General features: G+C 41.6%; 1 protein-coding gene across 1 annotated transcript in view; it reads right to left on the minus strand.

Annotated features, from left to right (window-relative positions):
* sorcs3a (sortilin related VPS10 domain containing receptor 3a) overlaps positions 1-17,444 on the minus strand; it is a gene marked incomplete at its 5' end in the record, with an annotated part of 95,461 nt that overhangs the window by 43,573 nt on the left and 34,444 nt on the right. The window contains 4 exons of the mRNA XM_008302132.1: positions 7,905-8,076; positions 10,540-10,653; positions 17,039-17,172; positions 17,252-17,369. Coding sequence (XP_008300354.1) covers positions 7,905-8,076; positions 10,540-10,653; positions 17,039-17,172; positions 17,252-17,369 — 538 coding nt within the window. The remainder of the gene's footprint in view (positions 1-7,904; positions 8,077-10,539; positions 10,654-17,038; positions 17,173-17,251; positions 17,370-17,444) is intronic.

A 17,444-nucleotide genomic window follows, 5' to 3' on the forward strand; every position in this document is an offset into this window, starting at 1 on the left:
CAAACCTCACGTCTCAGATTTAGTTTGGCTTTTGTTATGTGGGACCTTTTCAATTCTGAGAGTTCCATTTTTCCCTTCAAAAAGAACAGGGACGCCATTTTAAGGGTTCAGTATCTCAAGAAATTTAACTCCAGCAGCCATGAAATTTGGTGAAAACACACACAGAGTAGTTCCCAGCAGATCAAAATGACTGAATGGCTCCAGCAGAGGACATGTTTCATATTATTTGCCCTTGAAAATGGTAGAAAAGGCGACTTTTTCATACAAGGGTGGCCTCTAACGTCAAGCAAATTTGATGTGTGGCAAGACAAAGTTCCATTTTTTGCTATTTTGAGAAAATTGTGACGTGGATCCATTGATAGGAAACAAAAATTAGTCTTTGTAGGGGTCTATATGTTGTTATTAAAGGTTTAATACCACCAGAAATTTAACTCCAGCAGCCATGAAATTTGGTGAGAACACACACAGAGAAGTTCCCAGCAGATCAAAATGACTGAATGGCTCCAGCAGAGGAAAAGTTTTATATTACTGGCTCTCGAAAATGGTAGAAAAGTGCAACATTTTCAAATGAGTGGCCTCCAACATCAGTAGAATCTGATGTGTGGGAGGTTTGGCAAGACAAAGTTCCAGTTTTTTTTCCTTTTTGAGAAAATTGTGATGTGGATCCACTGATAGGAAACAAAAACGGTCTTCATAAGTGTCTATATGTTGTTGTTAAAGGTTCAACAGTCATGAAATCTGGATCGCAAAGTAGTTGAATAGCTCCAGGAGGAGCCAAATGTTTGTTTACTGGACCTTGCAAATGGAAAAAACAAAATCTACACAAGGGTGGAATTGTGTCTCCAGAAAGTTTCTGTAAATGGATCATATTTCCTTCTAAAAATACGTTTGGTCGACATTTCACCAAATTGGGAGGCTTTACCAGCCGTAGAATTTGATGACATGGCAAGAAAAGGTTCCAGTTTGTTGATATTTTGACCTGGACGTGTCTTAAATGACTCTAAATGTATCCAAAATCAATCAAAATTGTCCAAAAATGACTTTAAACTTGGTCAAAACGATTAAACATCTGTCTAAAACAGGACTTGAAACCTGCCTGAACGACTCCAAACTGTCCAAAATAACAAAAATGAATAATTATTGGACCTTGAAAAGAGTTGTTAAAGGAAAAAAAGTGCAGAAATCTTCTAATGGGGGTGGTGGTGTGTCCCCAGAAAGTTCTTCTAAGTGTATATATGTATGGATGAAGTCATGTTTTCTACTAAAAATACAGACTTTAGTCAACAGTTCACCAACTGTTGACGCCTCTAACATCAGAGTTTGATATGTGGAGAAATGACACGACAAGGTTCCAGTTTTTTTGATATTATGAAAAGATGTCGCTGCTTCCATGTGGACGTTTAACAACACATGAGGCTCATTTTGTCTCACTGGATGTTTACTTACCACTAAAATGGCCTCTCAGGTCAAACATCTCATTAAGGACGGAAATACAAAAACTCTCAGGTCTGAAAACGTGAAATTCTCAAAATCCCCCCTAAAAAAATGTACAGAACTTAGCTTTGGGTCCCAAAAACCAAATAAACAAAGGATGGAAGCATTTCAACAGATGCTTTCAGTTGTGAAACTGCTTCTGACTAAATTTGTGGATGTTTTCCAGCCGGAAATTTGAAAAAAAAATTAGAATACTGAACATTTCAATGGTCAAATTAAAACCATGACAAAGACAAACCAAACATAGTTCAATTTAATGTTCTATTAACGTTATCCTCTTAAACGCTGCTTAAAAAGCCGAATTAGTTTTATATTTTACACATGTTCATCTGCTTATTGTTTATTTTCCTGTTGCTGCCTTGTTGTTGCGTTCAGAAACTGTGGCGTTTCCTGTTTCTGGTACTTTCTTCAGTCACATGCATCCTGCTTCAGCATTTCACTGGAGTTCAGCTGCACAGTTTGAATAATCCACTGGAAAAACTTTACTTTTCTTCCCCCTGAACCAGTCGGAGGTGAATTTTCCTGCCTGGATCCTTGTTTTGCTGCAGTCAAACAGACTGATGAGCCGATGTTCTCCTTCACGGAGCAGAATTAATGTTTTCTCACTCGTGGCGGCGGCGGCTCGTCCTGAAGCTGCACACAGCTTCCACCTTATTATGCGTCGTGTTTGTACGAAAACTGCTGCACAAATATGATCTGATCAATTAGCTGACGAGCAAAAACTAGAGTTTAGTGTCACGTTTAAAGTTTGTTTCTGTGTCTGTGCGTTCTGAGGCTGCGGCCGTCTCGGCGCTGGTTACCGCGGTCACAGGTGTTAATCGCAGCCGAGCGCGTTAATGAAAGGCGCTTAATGGAAGCTGATAGATGGGTTAATGGAAAAGCTCTGCACAGATGGACTCGCCTCAGTAAATCAAGTTAACGTTATCGTTTCCCAAACTCCAGACCGAGCCGCAGAGCTGCAGCTTCCACCGGAGGATCCAGTCGACACGTTTCTTTATGTCTGACAGCGACATGATGCAAATATGTTTCCTCCTCAGATAACGCGGCCGACGGACACGTGATGCTGCCGAATGCGCCGAGCTTTGAATAAAACGACTTCAGCTGTGAATGATGAATGTTTTGTGCATTCAGTCTCTTTACATACACCAGCTCTGTGCTATCTGTGTTTCCTGGTATTTACTGTGACATTAACCAGAGCTGTAGCAACACACGACATGTCGCAGTCTGTTTGCACAGTAAACATGCAGCTATTTGTATTTACGTTGCTATTAAAACACAGCCGACGCCATGATTCTTCTATTTTTAGGTAAATCTACAACTCAGAGCTTTAACATGAAAACACCACAAACTGAGTGAACGTAAACTATGGCTGTGTCCGAAATCACCCACTCACTCCCCATATAGTGATCACTATGTGGTGCACTATGTAGGGAGCACCTCGGCAAAGCATCATTTCAGACACTACTCGAGCTGTTAACTACGTCGCTCGTCAGCCGCGATTTGTGCCTCAACAGCGTAGTACAAACACATCAAATTAACAGTTTATTGCGTAGCTAAGAAATTAAATCAAGTTTATTGTCATTTTGCTGCACATACCAGATGAGAGAGCGTTTCTTCAGGATCCAGTAACTAAAAGCAATAAAGTGGTGTTGTGTGTCCACATCACAACCGAGCGCCGCAATTTTAGCGACATTCACTGTCCGGGTAAAATAAAATTTAACAAAACAAACGGGAATTTTTCGCGCTCTCGTTCATCTCCGTTTCCATTTCCTTTCGCGCAATGCATGACGGTCCATATTGCTGGTTAGTGACCATCGGCTGTGCACTACTTTTTACGGTGCATTGTGGGATATTTTGAGTGACTATGTAGTGGATGAAATTTACCGCTGAGAATTCGAACAACACTACAAAATGGCGTGCACCCTGTATAGTGCACTATGTAGGGCATAGGGAGTGATTTCGGACACAGCCTATAACTTTCAGATGATTTCTGTTTGTATTGAAGCATAAATCTTCTCTAATAACTAATGAAACAGCTCATTTTTAGCAGCAACAGCTACAACTTACAAGAGCTGGAGTTCAGTCTCTTGTGTTGCTGCCGACTCTTTGTTTCAGAGCTGATTCAGTGAGAGGAGTCAGCGAACACGAGCTGCTATTTTCAGGTCTCAAAACAGCATTTCGACAAGAGTTCAGGTCTGGAGTTTGATTCAGCCTCTCCAAAAAAACTCATCTTGCTGTATTTGCCTCCAGGGATTTTTACTCACAGAGAAGAATTCATGTTTCCCTCAATTACAGCAGGGTGCCATGAAGCAGCCAAAAAAATAAAAAATCCTCACGACATGATGATGCCGCCTCCGTGCCAGTTAATGTTGTTTTTGTTGCTTCGTACTCTAAAAAATCAAACTTCTCCCAAAAGATCTGAAGGTCATGAAGGCGTGTTGTGGACGAGCCCAGATGTTCTTCTGGACGAACACCGACCTTCAGTCCTTCTTTGGATCTTTTGTGACCTCCTACTGTTGGAGATCAGTCAGATTTAAGTTTAAAGCCAACAAAAGTCAAACAAAAGTGTCGAACAACTAAAACAGCAGAACATAATATAGCAGAAGAAGCAAAGAACAGACGATACAACACAATAACCGGATGTCAAAGATAAAAAGATTTTAGTTCTGTGTCTAATTTAAGCAAATATCTGTCACTTGTCGTGCTTCTGTAAAGTATTTTTAAGAAGATTTTTGAAATGTGGTATGAGAAAAAGTTCACGGAAATGGAAAAATATGGGAAAAAAAAGTCTTAAATTCGAAGTTTTTAAGCTTCCCACCATTGTTTTTGTGTCTTGGCAGCATGAAACAAGGTAAATATCAACTGAAATCAATTTCCATTTTTGTTTCAAAGTTTTGTTGGTTTCTTCGTCTTTTTTTTTTTGGCAGTCTGGTTTTGTTTCTTCGACTGTATTTATGAGTTTGTTCGCTCCAAAGGAACCGATAGAAACGAGCCGGATTTGCATTTTTCTGTTTGTTAAAGTTTTGCGACGTTTCAAAAGTTTGCTTCAAATCCGCAGGACGGTTCTGTTGGAAATCAGCTGCTGTGGATGTGTGGAGTCCCAGAGCCTTAAAGGGAGCCCTTCCCACAAAGATGTATTTCAATCAATTTCTAACTCGTCTCTTCTGGGATTTCTTCTGATTTGGTGAGCCAGCTTCATGCTTCAGAAAAAAAAGGTCTATTTAAGCGATGATTTGATTGAACAGGGCTGGTTTTAATCAGATCTGGGTGCGTCCAGACTTTGCAGGAAAGAGTTTGGTAGTTTTTTTGGGGGGATTTAATAACTGAGTGGGTGAATACTTTTTCCACACAGTCGGTATTAGAGAACCTTTCTTGCTGCAATACACGCGGACATCATTTGAAACTGGTATTTTGTGTTTATTCAGGCTGCGTTTGAAGCCGCGGTTTCGGTGGAAGACGCACGAAATAATGGACGAAATCAGGAGCGGCACCGTGTGATGTCTGGTGTTTGTGAAGAAAGACGAGCTCCTACAGCTAAGCCAAGCAATTTGAGCGAGATTCACTAAAAGTTCCTCTGCAAGAAAAACATCTCAGCGCAACGCTCTCATGAATTCATGCTAATACACGGCACACATACATTTAACCGGCGGAGAGAAAATCAAGCGGAGCGTCTCGGATTCCCTTCCTGCTTTTTAACGCTGAATGTGGAGCCGCGGTTAAATTCTTCATGAATTGTTTGAGATTTGGTTGATGTCATTCAGGAACAAGCCGGTCGCTCCCCCGCCAGCTGCTTGCTGAAAACCGAGCCGCTCATTTATTTATTTATTTGTTGTTGTGTTTTTTTTTTAAAAACAAAATCCATCTGGAGATGTAATTGTTGTGTTGCAAAATAGGTTTTCCAAACAATACCGAGCGAGTCGGCGCCGCGGATCTCGTCGTATCCCCAAACATGTGTCAATTTTCTCCTTCTTTTTTAACCCTATTTCTAAATGTGGAGACGAGCCACGGAGTCTTCTGCCCATTAAATATTTCATGCCATTTGCTCTCCTCAAGAAATACAGCCATCGCGGGCTTCATGAATATAAATTAAACTTTGAATTCATCTTGAGGATTTTCTGATGCCACAAGGATTCTTCACGCCACCTTTTCTCTTCCCTTTATCGCATCTTCCTGCAGCCCACCTCCTCCTCCTCCTCCTCCCCTCTCCATCACCGAGAGCCGCCCTTAATGAAAGGAAACAGGCCTCCATTCCTCAACTCATCACACAGTAATATGACAACTGGGTCTGGAGAACACCTCGGGGGAACCACACTTACCTTCAGCGGCGGTGGCAGGAAAACACTCCTGTTGCTAACGCCCCAAAGCCTGCAGTTAATATCAACAGACCATCTTGCGCCTGAGAAACATGCGAGGCGGTTTCCTAGTGACCAGGCAGCCTGGCAGCCCGAACACAGCGCCTCTCGCTCGCTAACAGGGTCTCTGGTGAGGTCTTTTATTTCTGCTTCTGGCTCAGAACTCTTCTATCGCGTGGGCGATTTGGAGGGATTTGACTCTATTAAACTTTAGAGAGTGTTTAGAAGGCGGCCGCTTTCCTAGAAATCGCCAGATAGCATTCAAACTTCAGCGTTTGTGCTTCAGGGTTGAGGAGACTGTATCCATCAGTGTTTAACGGACAGATCGATGCGTCGAAATGCAGCAGCTCTACAGTCTCAGACCAACAACACGCCTTCATTTTAGGCGTCTCAGCCCTCATGACACTAAATACTAAAATACTAAAAATGTCCTGATTACGTCTTTTAGTTTTTAATCGAGTATCCACCAACACCGAGCCCCAATCTGATTCCATGTTCGTACATAATACTCCATATAACAGTCTCAATATCACGATCAGTCCAAAACAAACGCTGGCCAATGCATTAAGAACAAACATTCTGCATCCAGGCTGTTTCATAATGTTCTGTAGGTGGTCATGAACCTTTCTGTAAAGACTCTGATATGTAAAAGATGCACATAATCTTTGTTATATCTTTATTTTAAGCCTTATTGTTCTGTTTTACTTCTCGTCTTGCTTTGTCTATGACTCATTCCTATCTGGCTGCTGGAACATGTAAATTTCCCCAATGAGGGATCAATAAAGTTTATATTACTACCTTAAAATGTATGTAGATCAGCTGTAGCACCTGGTTTAGCACCAGAGAAGGCAGATTACAGTTAGCTCATGTTGGCCAGCAGAGAGCGCTGTAGGGCTTCAGCTAGCAACAGGCTCCACGACAAAGACTTGTGTGACTCTTAATGACCTCCGACCAGAACTCCATCCATCATCTCTCCACCTTATTCCTCACCAGGGTCATGGGGGGCTGGAGTCTATTCCAGCTGACTCAGGGTGAAGGCAGGTTCACCTGGACAGGTAACCAGTCTATCACAGGGCTACACTTAGAGACAGACAACCAAGCACACTCACATTCACACCTACGGACAATTTAGAATCACCAATTAACCTCAGCATGTTTCTGGACTGTGGGAGGAAGCCAGAGAACCCGGAGAGAACCCACGCTGTACGGGGAGAACATGGAGACTCCACGCAGAAAGATCCCGGGTGTCCTCACCGGGACGCGAACCGGCGACCTTCTAGCTGCGAGGCGATGGTGCTAACCACCGAAACACCTTCGGCACCCAACTCACACAAAAAAATTGTTCTATGGCACTTGGCTAGATTGTTTTCTCCTGACTAGATCCTTGCTTGTGTTGTATCCGCTCTCAGATGTACGTTGCTTTGGATAAAAGCTAAATGAAATTATAGAACTGTAATCAACTGTGACTGTGTTATTTTATCTCATTTGGAACTGAACCAACTATGTGGGGAAATCATGTGTCGGTTGATTAAAACAGCACAAAACAAATATCTTTAGTTTGTGTCATCAAATAATCCATTATCGATTGGTACTCTGGCTGATTTAGTAAAGTGTTTTGATTGACAATTCTGCAGATTATTGAGGAAAATGTTTCAAATCTGCATCCCTGGTGTGACGTCACAAATTCTGCTCTCTCTTTACAACACAGAACACTGTCTGGAACTTAGCTAGCCAATGGGGCACCATGGAAAGACTTGACTGACTCTTGATGACCTCCAAGCAGAGCTGGTGTATTCAAGACAAACTGGGATTGACAGGAACCAGTGGCAGATGGTACAGAGCCATTATGAGGTCTAAAACAGCAACATCAGCATATGACCAATGACCACTGTGCTCAGTTTGTGTTCTTGAAGCGCTGCATGTTGTTAATTTAGAAAACACAATTTGCTAGTCCTGCCACCTTCACAACACCTGCCTGAAAGCAGAGGTTCAGTCTAGAAAAGCCTTTGAATAAAACTGAATGGAGTGAATCAGCAGCAGGTATGTCGCTGGTCTTACCTCATCCAGATGCACCAGGAAGGTGACGTTGCTGCCGAGGTTGGCGGTCAGTTTCCCATCTTTGGTGGTCAGCAGGAGTCCTTTGGGAGGCCTGTTGGGACACTGCTGCTTCCGGGCCGTGTACATTTCTTTGACTCCTTTGGTGCAGTTGTTCAGCACCACTTTACGGTACCTTTAAAAAAAAAAAAAAAACAGATCCAAGACAAATTACATGCAGCGTGTTTCTTTGCCTTTATTCCACGCTGTCATCTGCACGTCCCTTCAGTTTTGTTTTGTGTTTTTATCTTTGCCACTAATCCCCTTGATGCTGCACGGGTTTGTGGTTCGCAGACAAATTTTGTCGAACTCAGCAGAGTACAGCTGTTGTGTCTGAACAGCCTCCCAGACGAGATGACGACTGACAACACAAGCTGTGTCAGAGGCTGAGACACCTTGGGAAGCTTAATCACAGCAGTAGTGAATAAAACCCTCCCACTGTGATTAAGCTTTGCAAGGTGTCTGTTCCCCGCGGAGCCGGCAACACCGACACACAGGACACATCTTTCTGGCACAACAAAGAGAAACGGATTGCGACTGAAAGTGAGGCATCACAGCAAAGACAAATAGGAGGTTTCGCTCTTGAGGAGTTATTATCAAAAGTGTTTTAAGCGAACACGATGCACTGCAGAGGTAGTAGCTGTCATACAAACATACACGAGATAATATGACTGATAAATCCTACTTTGTAATTTTGAGTCCCCAAAACGTAAATACCCCAAACTGGCAACCACAGACGATAGAAAGATGGATGCAGTCACCGTGACAACATCCACCAGTTCGTGTTTTGAAGCCTCAAGTTTGGAACTTGGCTGACTCAGGTTTTTTTTTCTCTAAATTAGGTTAGGTTAGGTTTAATAGGTTAAATTTAAACTAAAATTTCTACCGAGGTTGCTAACCAAGTGGGCTCATTTTTTGACAGATTCGATCTAAATTCCTTTGTGCAACCAGAGGAGACGCCTCCTGCTGGCCATCAGGAAGAATGCAGGTCCAAGGCTGGACTCTCAGACCTGGAGGCTGCATCAGTCTTTTATGTACAGTTTGTTTCAGAAAGACGCTGAACTGAGAGGATGTGTTCATTCAACACTTCAAAGCTACAGAATCCAGAAAAAGAGCCCCAGATGCCGATGGCAGTTTGAGATTGGGTTCAGAGTTGGAGCCAAAACTTGAAGCAGCTCTTTGACACCAAGAGAACCGGTTCCCTGCCAGGAGGACTTGTTCTAGACGGGCACCAACACTTTGCTGGTGTAGAACCAAGGAGTGGGGATGGATTACCGTGACCAATAAGACCGACTGATGCATGACGCTCTGCTGCAGGAGCTTGCGAGCTGTTTCGTGGTCAGTTCATTCCTACAATACGCTTTTCAGGGATGCACCAACTCCAGGGTCGGTACGTCTCAGTTGCCTTTAGGTTGCTTGGTGGGATTTAACACTGACTGGTTAATCCAGAGACGATAGCGAGCGCCTTTTTTTTTCTTTTGGATGCCATCATCCAGTAGCTTCTCCTTCATAACATCATCATCAACTCAATAAAATTCAAACATGCTCGTACACCTGGAGTTACGTCCACTAGCTACAACTTGTCGTTGTTTTAGCGCACTTTGTTTGAGGCAAAGCTGTCGAACTCTGTGGAAAGCCAACTTTTATTTACATTTTTTTTTAAAAACAACCTTTTTGCGATTTCAATGGGAACCAATCAGCGCTCGCTCTCTGCCCTAATGAGTTTACTCGTTTATTTTGGGTGAATTTCAAGTCATTTTGGACACATTTGAAGTAGTTTAGGACAAGTTTCAAGTCAACTGGCCAAATGTTTGACCACCTTCGTCAATTTTTGAGTAATTCTGAGTAACTGTTGACATATTTATTCAATTTCTGGCAGATTTCAGGTCATTCGGGGCTCATTTAAAGCAATTTGGACGATTGTGTTTCATTTTGGACACATTTTGAGCCATTGCTGGTCAATATTTTAGAAGGCTTGGACAAGTTAATTGTATTTTTGGACCTTTTCTGATTCATTTTGGACAATCTTGGTACATTTTTTGTGACCGCCTTGTTTGAAAAAGCCAGAACAAATGTGCCTCATCCAAAGAAGATGAGAAATGTTGATGTATTTGTCCAATTTTCGCCCCAGTTTGATGATTCCATATGGTCAACATAAATACTGTTGTTCTGGTGTTCACGAACCCTGACTGCTGCTCACTATGGCTTTAATAATCACCAATGTTGTAACCATGTGTTTACGAATGCTTGTGCTGACAACACTTCGCGACACCAACCGCTGTTTGCAGCCGCGTCTACGAGAACCGACCGCTGATGCGAGAACATTGAACGGCGGGAAAAATGAGGCGACTAATGGTCTCATCATCTTTCCAGCGGAGATTCACGGGAGGACAAACTGCCTCCTGACGCTGTGGCCCTCAGCAGATGTTTAGAATAAACCAGAGGGAACACGATGATGTGGCTCCATGGGGTTAGCATTAGCGCCGGTCCACAGCTAGCTTGGAAAGGGAGCGAACCCACCTGCTGCCACAGGCATCGTATTGAATCTGTGGTCGGTTTGGTGCAGCATCCAGAGCATAAACACTGGATCGGTCCTTACCCGGTGCTGTTGAGGTAGTTCTGGCCCTGGCTGCAGCTCCTGGACACGGTGGACGGATTGAACCAGAAGGCCGGTCTGCAGTTCCCGTCGCCGCGGCGCTCATATCCATAATCACTGTTGAACAACAAAGAACAGCCATCGATCAATATCAGCATGTGAACAGGAACATATTGTCCCACAGTGCTCTTATCGGCGTCTAACCTGAGGCCTGTCTGGCACCGAGACGCGGCGTTATTACGTATTGATCAGGTCGCCGCCGCCGCCGCCGCCGCCGCCGCTGACAGATGCACGGTGAAGCTGTGTGTTTATGGAAACGCAGCCGGAGGCGACGGCTCGCTTCCTCACACAAAGGCTCTCGCTTACCTGCCAGCGTTTCCAATCAAAACGTGATTTACATGCAACAAAGCAAAGTAAGCAAGTGCCCCCTCTAATAACAGTCACGACATTGATTTATCAATTAATTACCGGCCAGAACTAATAAACCACGCTAACGAGCCTGTAGCTGACTAGTCCGGTTTGACTCCGTGATTACAGCGGCGCGAGCTGTTCATTAACGAGCCGTCAGAGCTGATTGGTTGCAGACGAGCAAGCAGGTGGAAGGTCAGCGCGGCGGCCATGTTGGAATGAAGCAGAGTGAGAAGGTGTGAAGGCTGCAGATCACACAAACCTCTCAAACAAATCAGGGAAGAAATCCATTTAAATAACGGATTAGTTGTTGCAGGTGTCAAACGGCTTTCATCTTGAGAAAAAAAAACTATTTTATTTTAAGTTTTTCTTTGGTTTAATAAAGCATCGATGCAGCACACATGAAGCTAGCAGGCCGCTAGCTTAGCTTAGCATTAACAGCTGGTTAATTAACGCATTATATCTTATTTGTTTGTTCTATATGTAAATGTAATAAATGGAAAAAGAAGCAGAAACGATGAGCTTTGAAATGCAAACATGAAACTTCACGGGTCTTTGTAGCGATGCGTTTTAACTTTTTTGCAAAAACACGTCTCATCATCACAAATAAGTCTATGTTTATGTCACTTGTTGGTCAATTTTTGAGTAATTTTGCACCAACTTACGTCTAATTCTGGATTAATTTCAAGTCATTTTAGACACTTTTTGAATAATTTGTTTAATTCTGTGAAAGTTTTCACTCTTTTGGACGAATCTCAGCTCCTGACGTTCATGTTTACGTCAATCTGAACATGTTTCACGTCAGTTTGGAGTCATTTTAAATTATTTTAATCACTTCTGACATCATGCTATTAGCTGTCGTTCTGCGGCTGGATTCCTCTCACCTGAGCACGTCGCCTTGTTTTGAGTCATTTTGAACAATTCTGAACACATCTTGGATCAATTTTCTTTACCATTTGGACCTGTTTCAGATCATTTTGGACAAATATTCCATCATTTTTTTTAGTTATTGAGGGCAGTTACTTAATTCTGGAGAGGTGGGAGCTGGTTTTGGACAATTTTCAACACGTTTATGTCGATTTAAACACGGTTTTTGGACATTTTTCACTAATAAATTGAGGAATAATGATGAATTCAGCAGCTGAGTTTGCACAAAATCGGACTTGGAAACAAACCAGCGGATGAATATCCTACGTGGAGATCTGAGGTTGTGTTTCAGTCAGACCAAAAATAAATGTGATTCATACAAAAAGCTTTTCTATTTTTTGAAGCGTTTTGTCTGGAGCTGGAGAGGGCAGAAGCAGTCTGACCCCGAGTTTAGTGTTTTTAAATGCAGTCGAGCTTTTAAATGTGGTTCAACTGAGCAACACGAGGAGGATCTCTGCACACGAACAAAAACAGAAGCATTGTTTATGTGAAGAAGTCCTGAAAGCTGCACGACTTTTTAACAAGAATCTGCCAAAACAAACTTCCCCGAGCAGCAGATGGGCTGCAGCGGTGGATTAGCTTCGTGCTAAAATCACACGTGCACGAATCACATCGGAGTCTGTTTGGAACGAATCGAATCAAAGCGAACGAGCTGCAGCTTCCTGATTCCTTCATTTAGTTCAGGAAACGTCTGATCAAACGTCACATAAAGAAGAAGCTGAATCAGTGATCGGAGACGACTGGTCACTGTTTAAACACGTCTGGGTTCATTTCATTCTGTTGCAGTGCTACAGTTAGCGTGTTAGCAGCTGATCCAACGCTTTACCCCTCTTAGGTTAAAGGATTGTTTCAGCATTGATGGCTTTTAAAAGCACTCACCAAATAATGCTGGACAGCAATTTTAAGAGATTTTGACAAGTTTATTTAGTTTTAGACAGGTTTCTAGTCATGCTGGGCATATTCTGAGCCATGTTGGACAAGTTTATTTCATTTCAGACACATTTTAGGCTGTTTTTTTGTCGTCTGTTTCATTGTGGACCCCTGTTGAGCTAACATTGTTGACACATTTAAAATCATTTTGGTCAATTTTTAGGTGATTCTGGAAAAGTTTATTTCATTTTACAGCAAAGTTCAAGAGATTTTGGACACTTTTTGGACAATTTGAGTCATTCTGGACAGGTTCTGACCTACGTTGGACTAGTTTATTTCATTCTGGACACATTTTTAGGCATATTTGGACAAGTCTGTTTTATTGTGGACCAATGTTGAATCATCTTGGTTGATTTTTTAATAACTCTGGACATTTTTGGGGTATTTTTGAAACACGTTGGTCAACTTTGGGGTATTTTTGGACAAATTTCAAGTCATTCGGACTGTCAAACACTGACACGAGTCATTTTAAACAAATGAGTCATTTTTGACCAGAATATTTTATTTTTTTTAATCGTTTTGGGCCCGTCTGTGACACTGTGGGCCAATTTTGAGCCAACTGTGGTTATTTTTGAATGAGCTTATATAATTTTGGACGTGGTTTAGGAAATCTGGGGTAAATTTCATGTCGGTTGAACGATTTTTGAGTGGTTTTGGACACATTCAGGTCATTTTGGACAAATTTGGAACAACACTGGTCACTTTCTGAGTATTTTTGGGCAAATTTAAAATTAGCTTGGTAAATTTTTGAGTAATTGTCAACAAGTTTATTTCATTTTAGACACATCTTAGGCTCTGTTTGTTCATTGTGGACCAGTTTTGAGCCATGACGGTCAGTTTTTGAGTAACTTTGGACAAATTTCAAGTCATTTTGGACAAATATAAAATCATTTTGGTTGATTTTTAAGTAACTCTGGACAAGTGTATTTAATTTTACAACAAAGTTCAAGAGATTTTAGCCACTTTTTGGGTCTTTTTGGACAAAATGGACACGAATATTTAATTTTGGACAAGGTTGTAGTCAATTTGGACAAATTCTAGGCAACTTTGGACAAGTCTGTTTCACTGTGGACTAATTTTGAGGATCTTGGTTATTTTTGAGTAATTCTAGACAAATTTTTGCCAAATTTCAAGTAATTTTGAACACATTTTAGGAAATTTGGGCAAATTTAATGACAGTTGACACATTTTTGAGTGGTTTCAAGTCATTTTTAGACAAATTTTTCATGAATTTTTGAGTATTTTTGGGCAAATTTAAAGTTAGCTTGGTTAATTTTTCAATAACTGCGGACAATATTTTTTCCCTTTGGATTCAGGAGAAGCCTGCGGTTGGTCTGCTCAGCTTTCAAACCACAAATGAACCGTGTTGGAGTCTGTTTGGAGCGAATCAAATCACCGTCTCAGCCTCTCGCTCGGTTACATTTAGGGTTAATAAATACGCATTTAGCTGATCACGCTGCAGACAAACGCACCTCGAATTAGCTGGAATTTTATTCCTGCATTAATGCCTTTTTAAAATCCCGGTTTTAGGATTTCCATCATGCCCAGAACGTTCCCCCGCAGAGAGGCAGACGGACGGGAATCAGAAAACGGAACCAGTTAGCGCTGCTTCAACAGGAACCAGTTAGCGCCCAGTTCCTCTAAAACACCGTCCACAGAACCGCCGTACGCCGGGATGTGTTTCCTTTTCTTTCTCTCTCTCTTCACTGTCATTACAAGATAAAAAAAAAAAAATACAACCGTTCAGGATTTGCATACAAATTGAAACTATTTACACCCCCACACGGTCTGGAGAGAATTACCAGCACGGCCAGCTCACGGAGAGACTCGCATTACGAGCAAATCGTGTGAAACCAAACCAAACTTATCAGATTATTGGAAAACACGTAGCAAATGGAGCAAATTAACGAGACACGCGGACACACATGATCCCGCGTACGTCGGCCTCCGGGACGAATCCGCGGAGCTCCAGATTCACCGACGGCTCTGAGGTTGTTGTTGTTGTTTGTTGTCGGAGGGACGGCGGCCGTCTCCGGTTTGTGATTCCGTCGGCGCTGCTGCATTTTCCACAAGAACAAACATCCATCAAGCTAATTTTCTTCAAAATGTCTGCGTCCGCTCAGCGGGTTTAGTAACAAATGTGGTTATTAGAAAACCATTAAGAAGAGAAAGAGGACGTAAGGACACGGCGGAGCTGAAAGAACAGGGTTGTTCTAATCTGGGCACAAGTTTTACGTCTGTTTGGACACTTTTGGAGCAATTTATTTACAAGTCTGCTTCATTTTAGAAAGAATTTAAACCACGTTGGTGGATTCTGAACTCACTCTGACCTATTTATGACATTTATTTTTTGATTTTGGTGATTTTTTGAGCCACTTCGGTCAACTTTTGAGAAATTTTACACTAATTTGTGTCATTTTGGACACATTTTAGGATATTTTTGACAAATGTATTTCACATTAGACACATTTTGAGCCCATGTTGGACACTGTTTGAGTGATATTGGACACATTTATTTGCTTTCTGAAAAACATTTCAGTCATGTTGGTCCATTTTTGTGTAGTTTTAGGCAACTTTATCTAATTTTGGACAAATTTCAAGTCATTGTGGATTCTGTTTGAGATATTTTGGACCCTTCTTTCATTTTTGACAGGTTTCAAGTCATATTTGAGTCACATTTGTCCCTTTTTCCCTTTTTTGAGTCATGTTGACACATTTATTGAATTTTGGAGTCATTTTGGACATTTTTGATGCTATATTTTGGATTCTAGCTGGTTTCTTTGTTTCTTTTGGTCAATTTTGATGAATTTTGAACACATTCTAAGCCATTTTGGACACATTTATTTGATTTTGGACATTGTTTGAGTCATTTACTTGGTTTCAGGAAAAAAACATTTGAGCCATGTTGGTCAATTTTTGTGTAGTTTTGGGAAAGTTCATCTCATTTTGGAGTTATTTTGTGAACAATTATTTCATTTTTGACAGGTTTCAAGTCGAATTTAAGCCAGTTTGTCCCTTTTTGGGTTATTTTGGACACTTTTTAAGCTATTTTTTAGTAAGTTTGCTTCATTTTAGAGAAGTGGACAATTTTGATGGATCACATTCTAAGCTATTTTGGACACATTTATTTGATTTTGGACACAATTATTTCATTTTTGACAGGTTTTAAGTCAGATGTGAGCCATGTTTGTGCCTTTTTGAGACATTTTGGACAATTTTTGAATCATTTTGAACACATTCAGAGCTATTTTGGATAAGTCTGCTTCCTTTTAGACAGATTTTAAACCCTTTTTGTTTGTTTTGAGTGATTTTGAACCCATTCTGAGCTATTTTGGGCACATATACTTGATGCTGGACAACTTTTGATCCATCTTGGTCAATTTTTAAGTAACTTTAGACCCATTTATTTAATTTTGGACAAATATCACGTAATTTTTGACTCATTTTGGGCTATTTTTTGACAAGCATATTTCATTTTAGACAGATTTTGAGCCCACATTGGACACTGTTTAAGTCATTTTTGACACATTTATTTGATTTCGTCATTTTAAGTTATTTTGGAGACATTTTAAGCTATTTTTTGTAAATTTTCAAGTAGTTGTGGACAAGCGTGTTATATTTTTGACACATTTTGAGTCATTTTAGAAACATTTTAAGCTATTTTTCTAAATTTGTGAGTAGTTTTGGACGAGTGTGTTACATTTTGGACACATTTTGCGTCATTTTGGATGAATTTCGAGCCACTTTGGTTAATTTTTGAGTACTTTTGGAGTGGAGCTCAAAACAATGTTGTTTTTCTCATCCGCACAGTTTTTTTTGTTCCATATTCAGCTCGTTAAGAGCTGAAGCTGCTGGATTGGATCAACCCTGAAGAGCACGGCTGAGTGGACTGAAGAGGGTATTAGGTTGATGGATGCACTTGAAAATAACAAACGGCGACTAAATCAGAGCTTTTATTTAAAAAAATCACAGCGTTTTTTTTCCTCCTACTTTTTGCGTTTAACTACACGACCTGTTGAGCCTCTTTCACATTTGGCAGCTGCCCACCAGAGGATGACTAAAGAAAAGACTTATCATAAAAACCCCCTCGCCCGGTTTGAAAGCGGCGCCGCTACATGTGTGGCAGAACAAACGCCGAGTTAATGAAGTTCTCCTTTAGCAGACAATGGGGGAAACATAATCCCCCTCGGCGATTATGAAGAAAGGAGCTACTGCACAAAGGAGCGCGTCGTCTTACCATTCAAAATCATGAGCTCGGCAAATGCAGGACTCGGCTGAGAGGATTCTGGAGTAGTCTCTTCCCAGCATGCAGTAGTTTCCGGGCCGGCGCTTCATGTAAATCTGCTTCTGTCCCATCACACACGGCTCGCCCTGCCGGAACAAGAGCCGTGAGCTAAAACTCTGCCAGAGGAGTCGGCGGAGTCGGAGGCGGCTTTTCGTTCCGTCCTACCTGGTTGTGCAGGTGCCACGTCTGGTAGTCCTCCTCGGTGCACTTCCTGCTGAAGATGGACTTGTAGTCGATCTTGATGAGCTGCCACTCGGAGCGATGGCTGAAGTGGCCGAAGAAGCTGCAGGGAAGGGAAGGAGTTCAATCAGAGAGAAGGCGTAAGAACGGGAGGTGAAACCGATTCACAACAGCAGTG

This window comes from Stegastes partitus, unplaced genomic scaffold (genome assembly GCF_000690725.1).
Source record: "Stegastes partitus isolate 25-593 unplaced genomic scaffold, Stegastes_partitus-1.0.2 Scaffold1764, whole genome shotgun sequence".
Classification (NCBI taxonomy): domain Eukaryota; kingdom Metazoa; phylum Chordata; class Actinopteri; family Pomacentridae; genus Stegastes; species Stegastes partitus.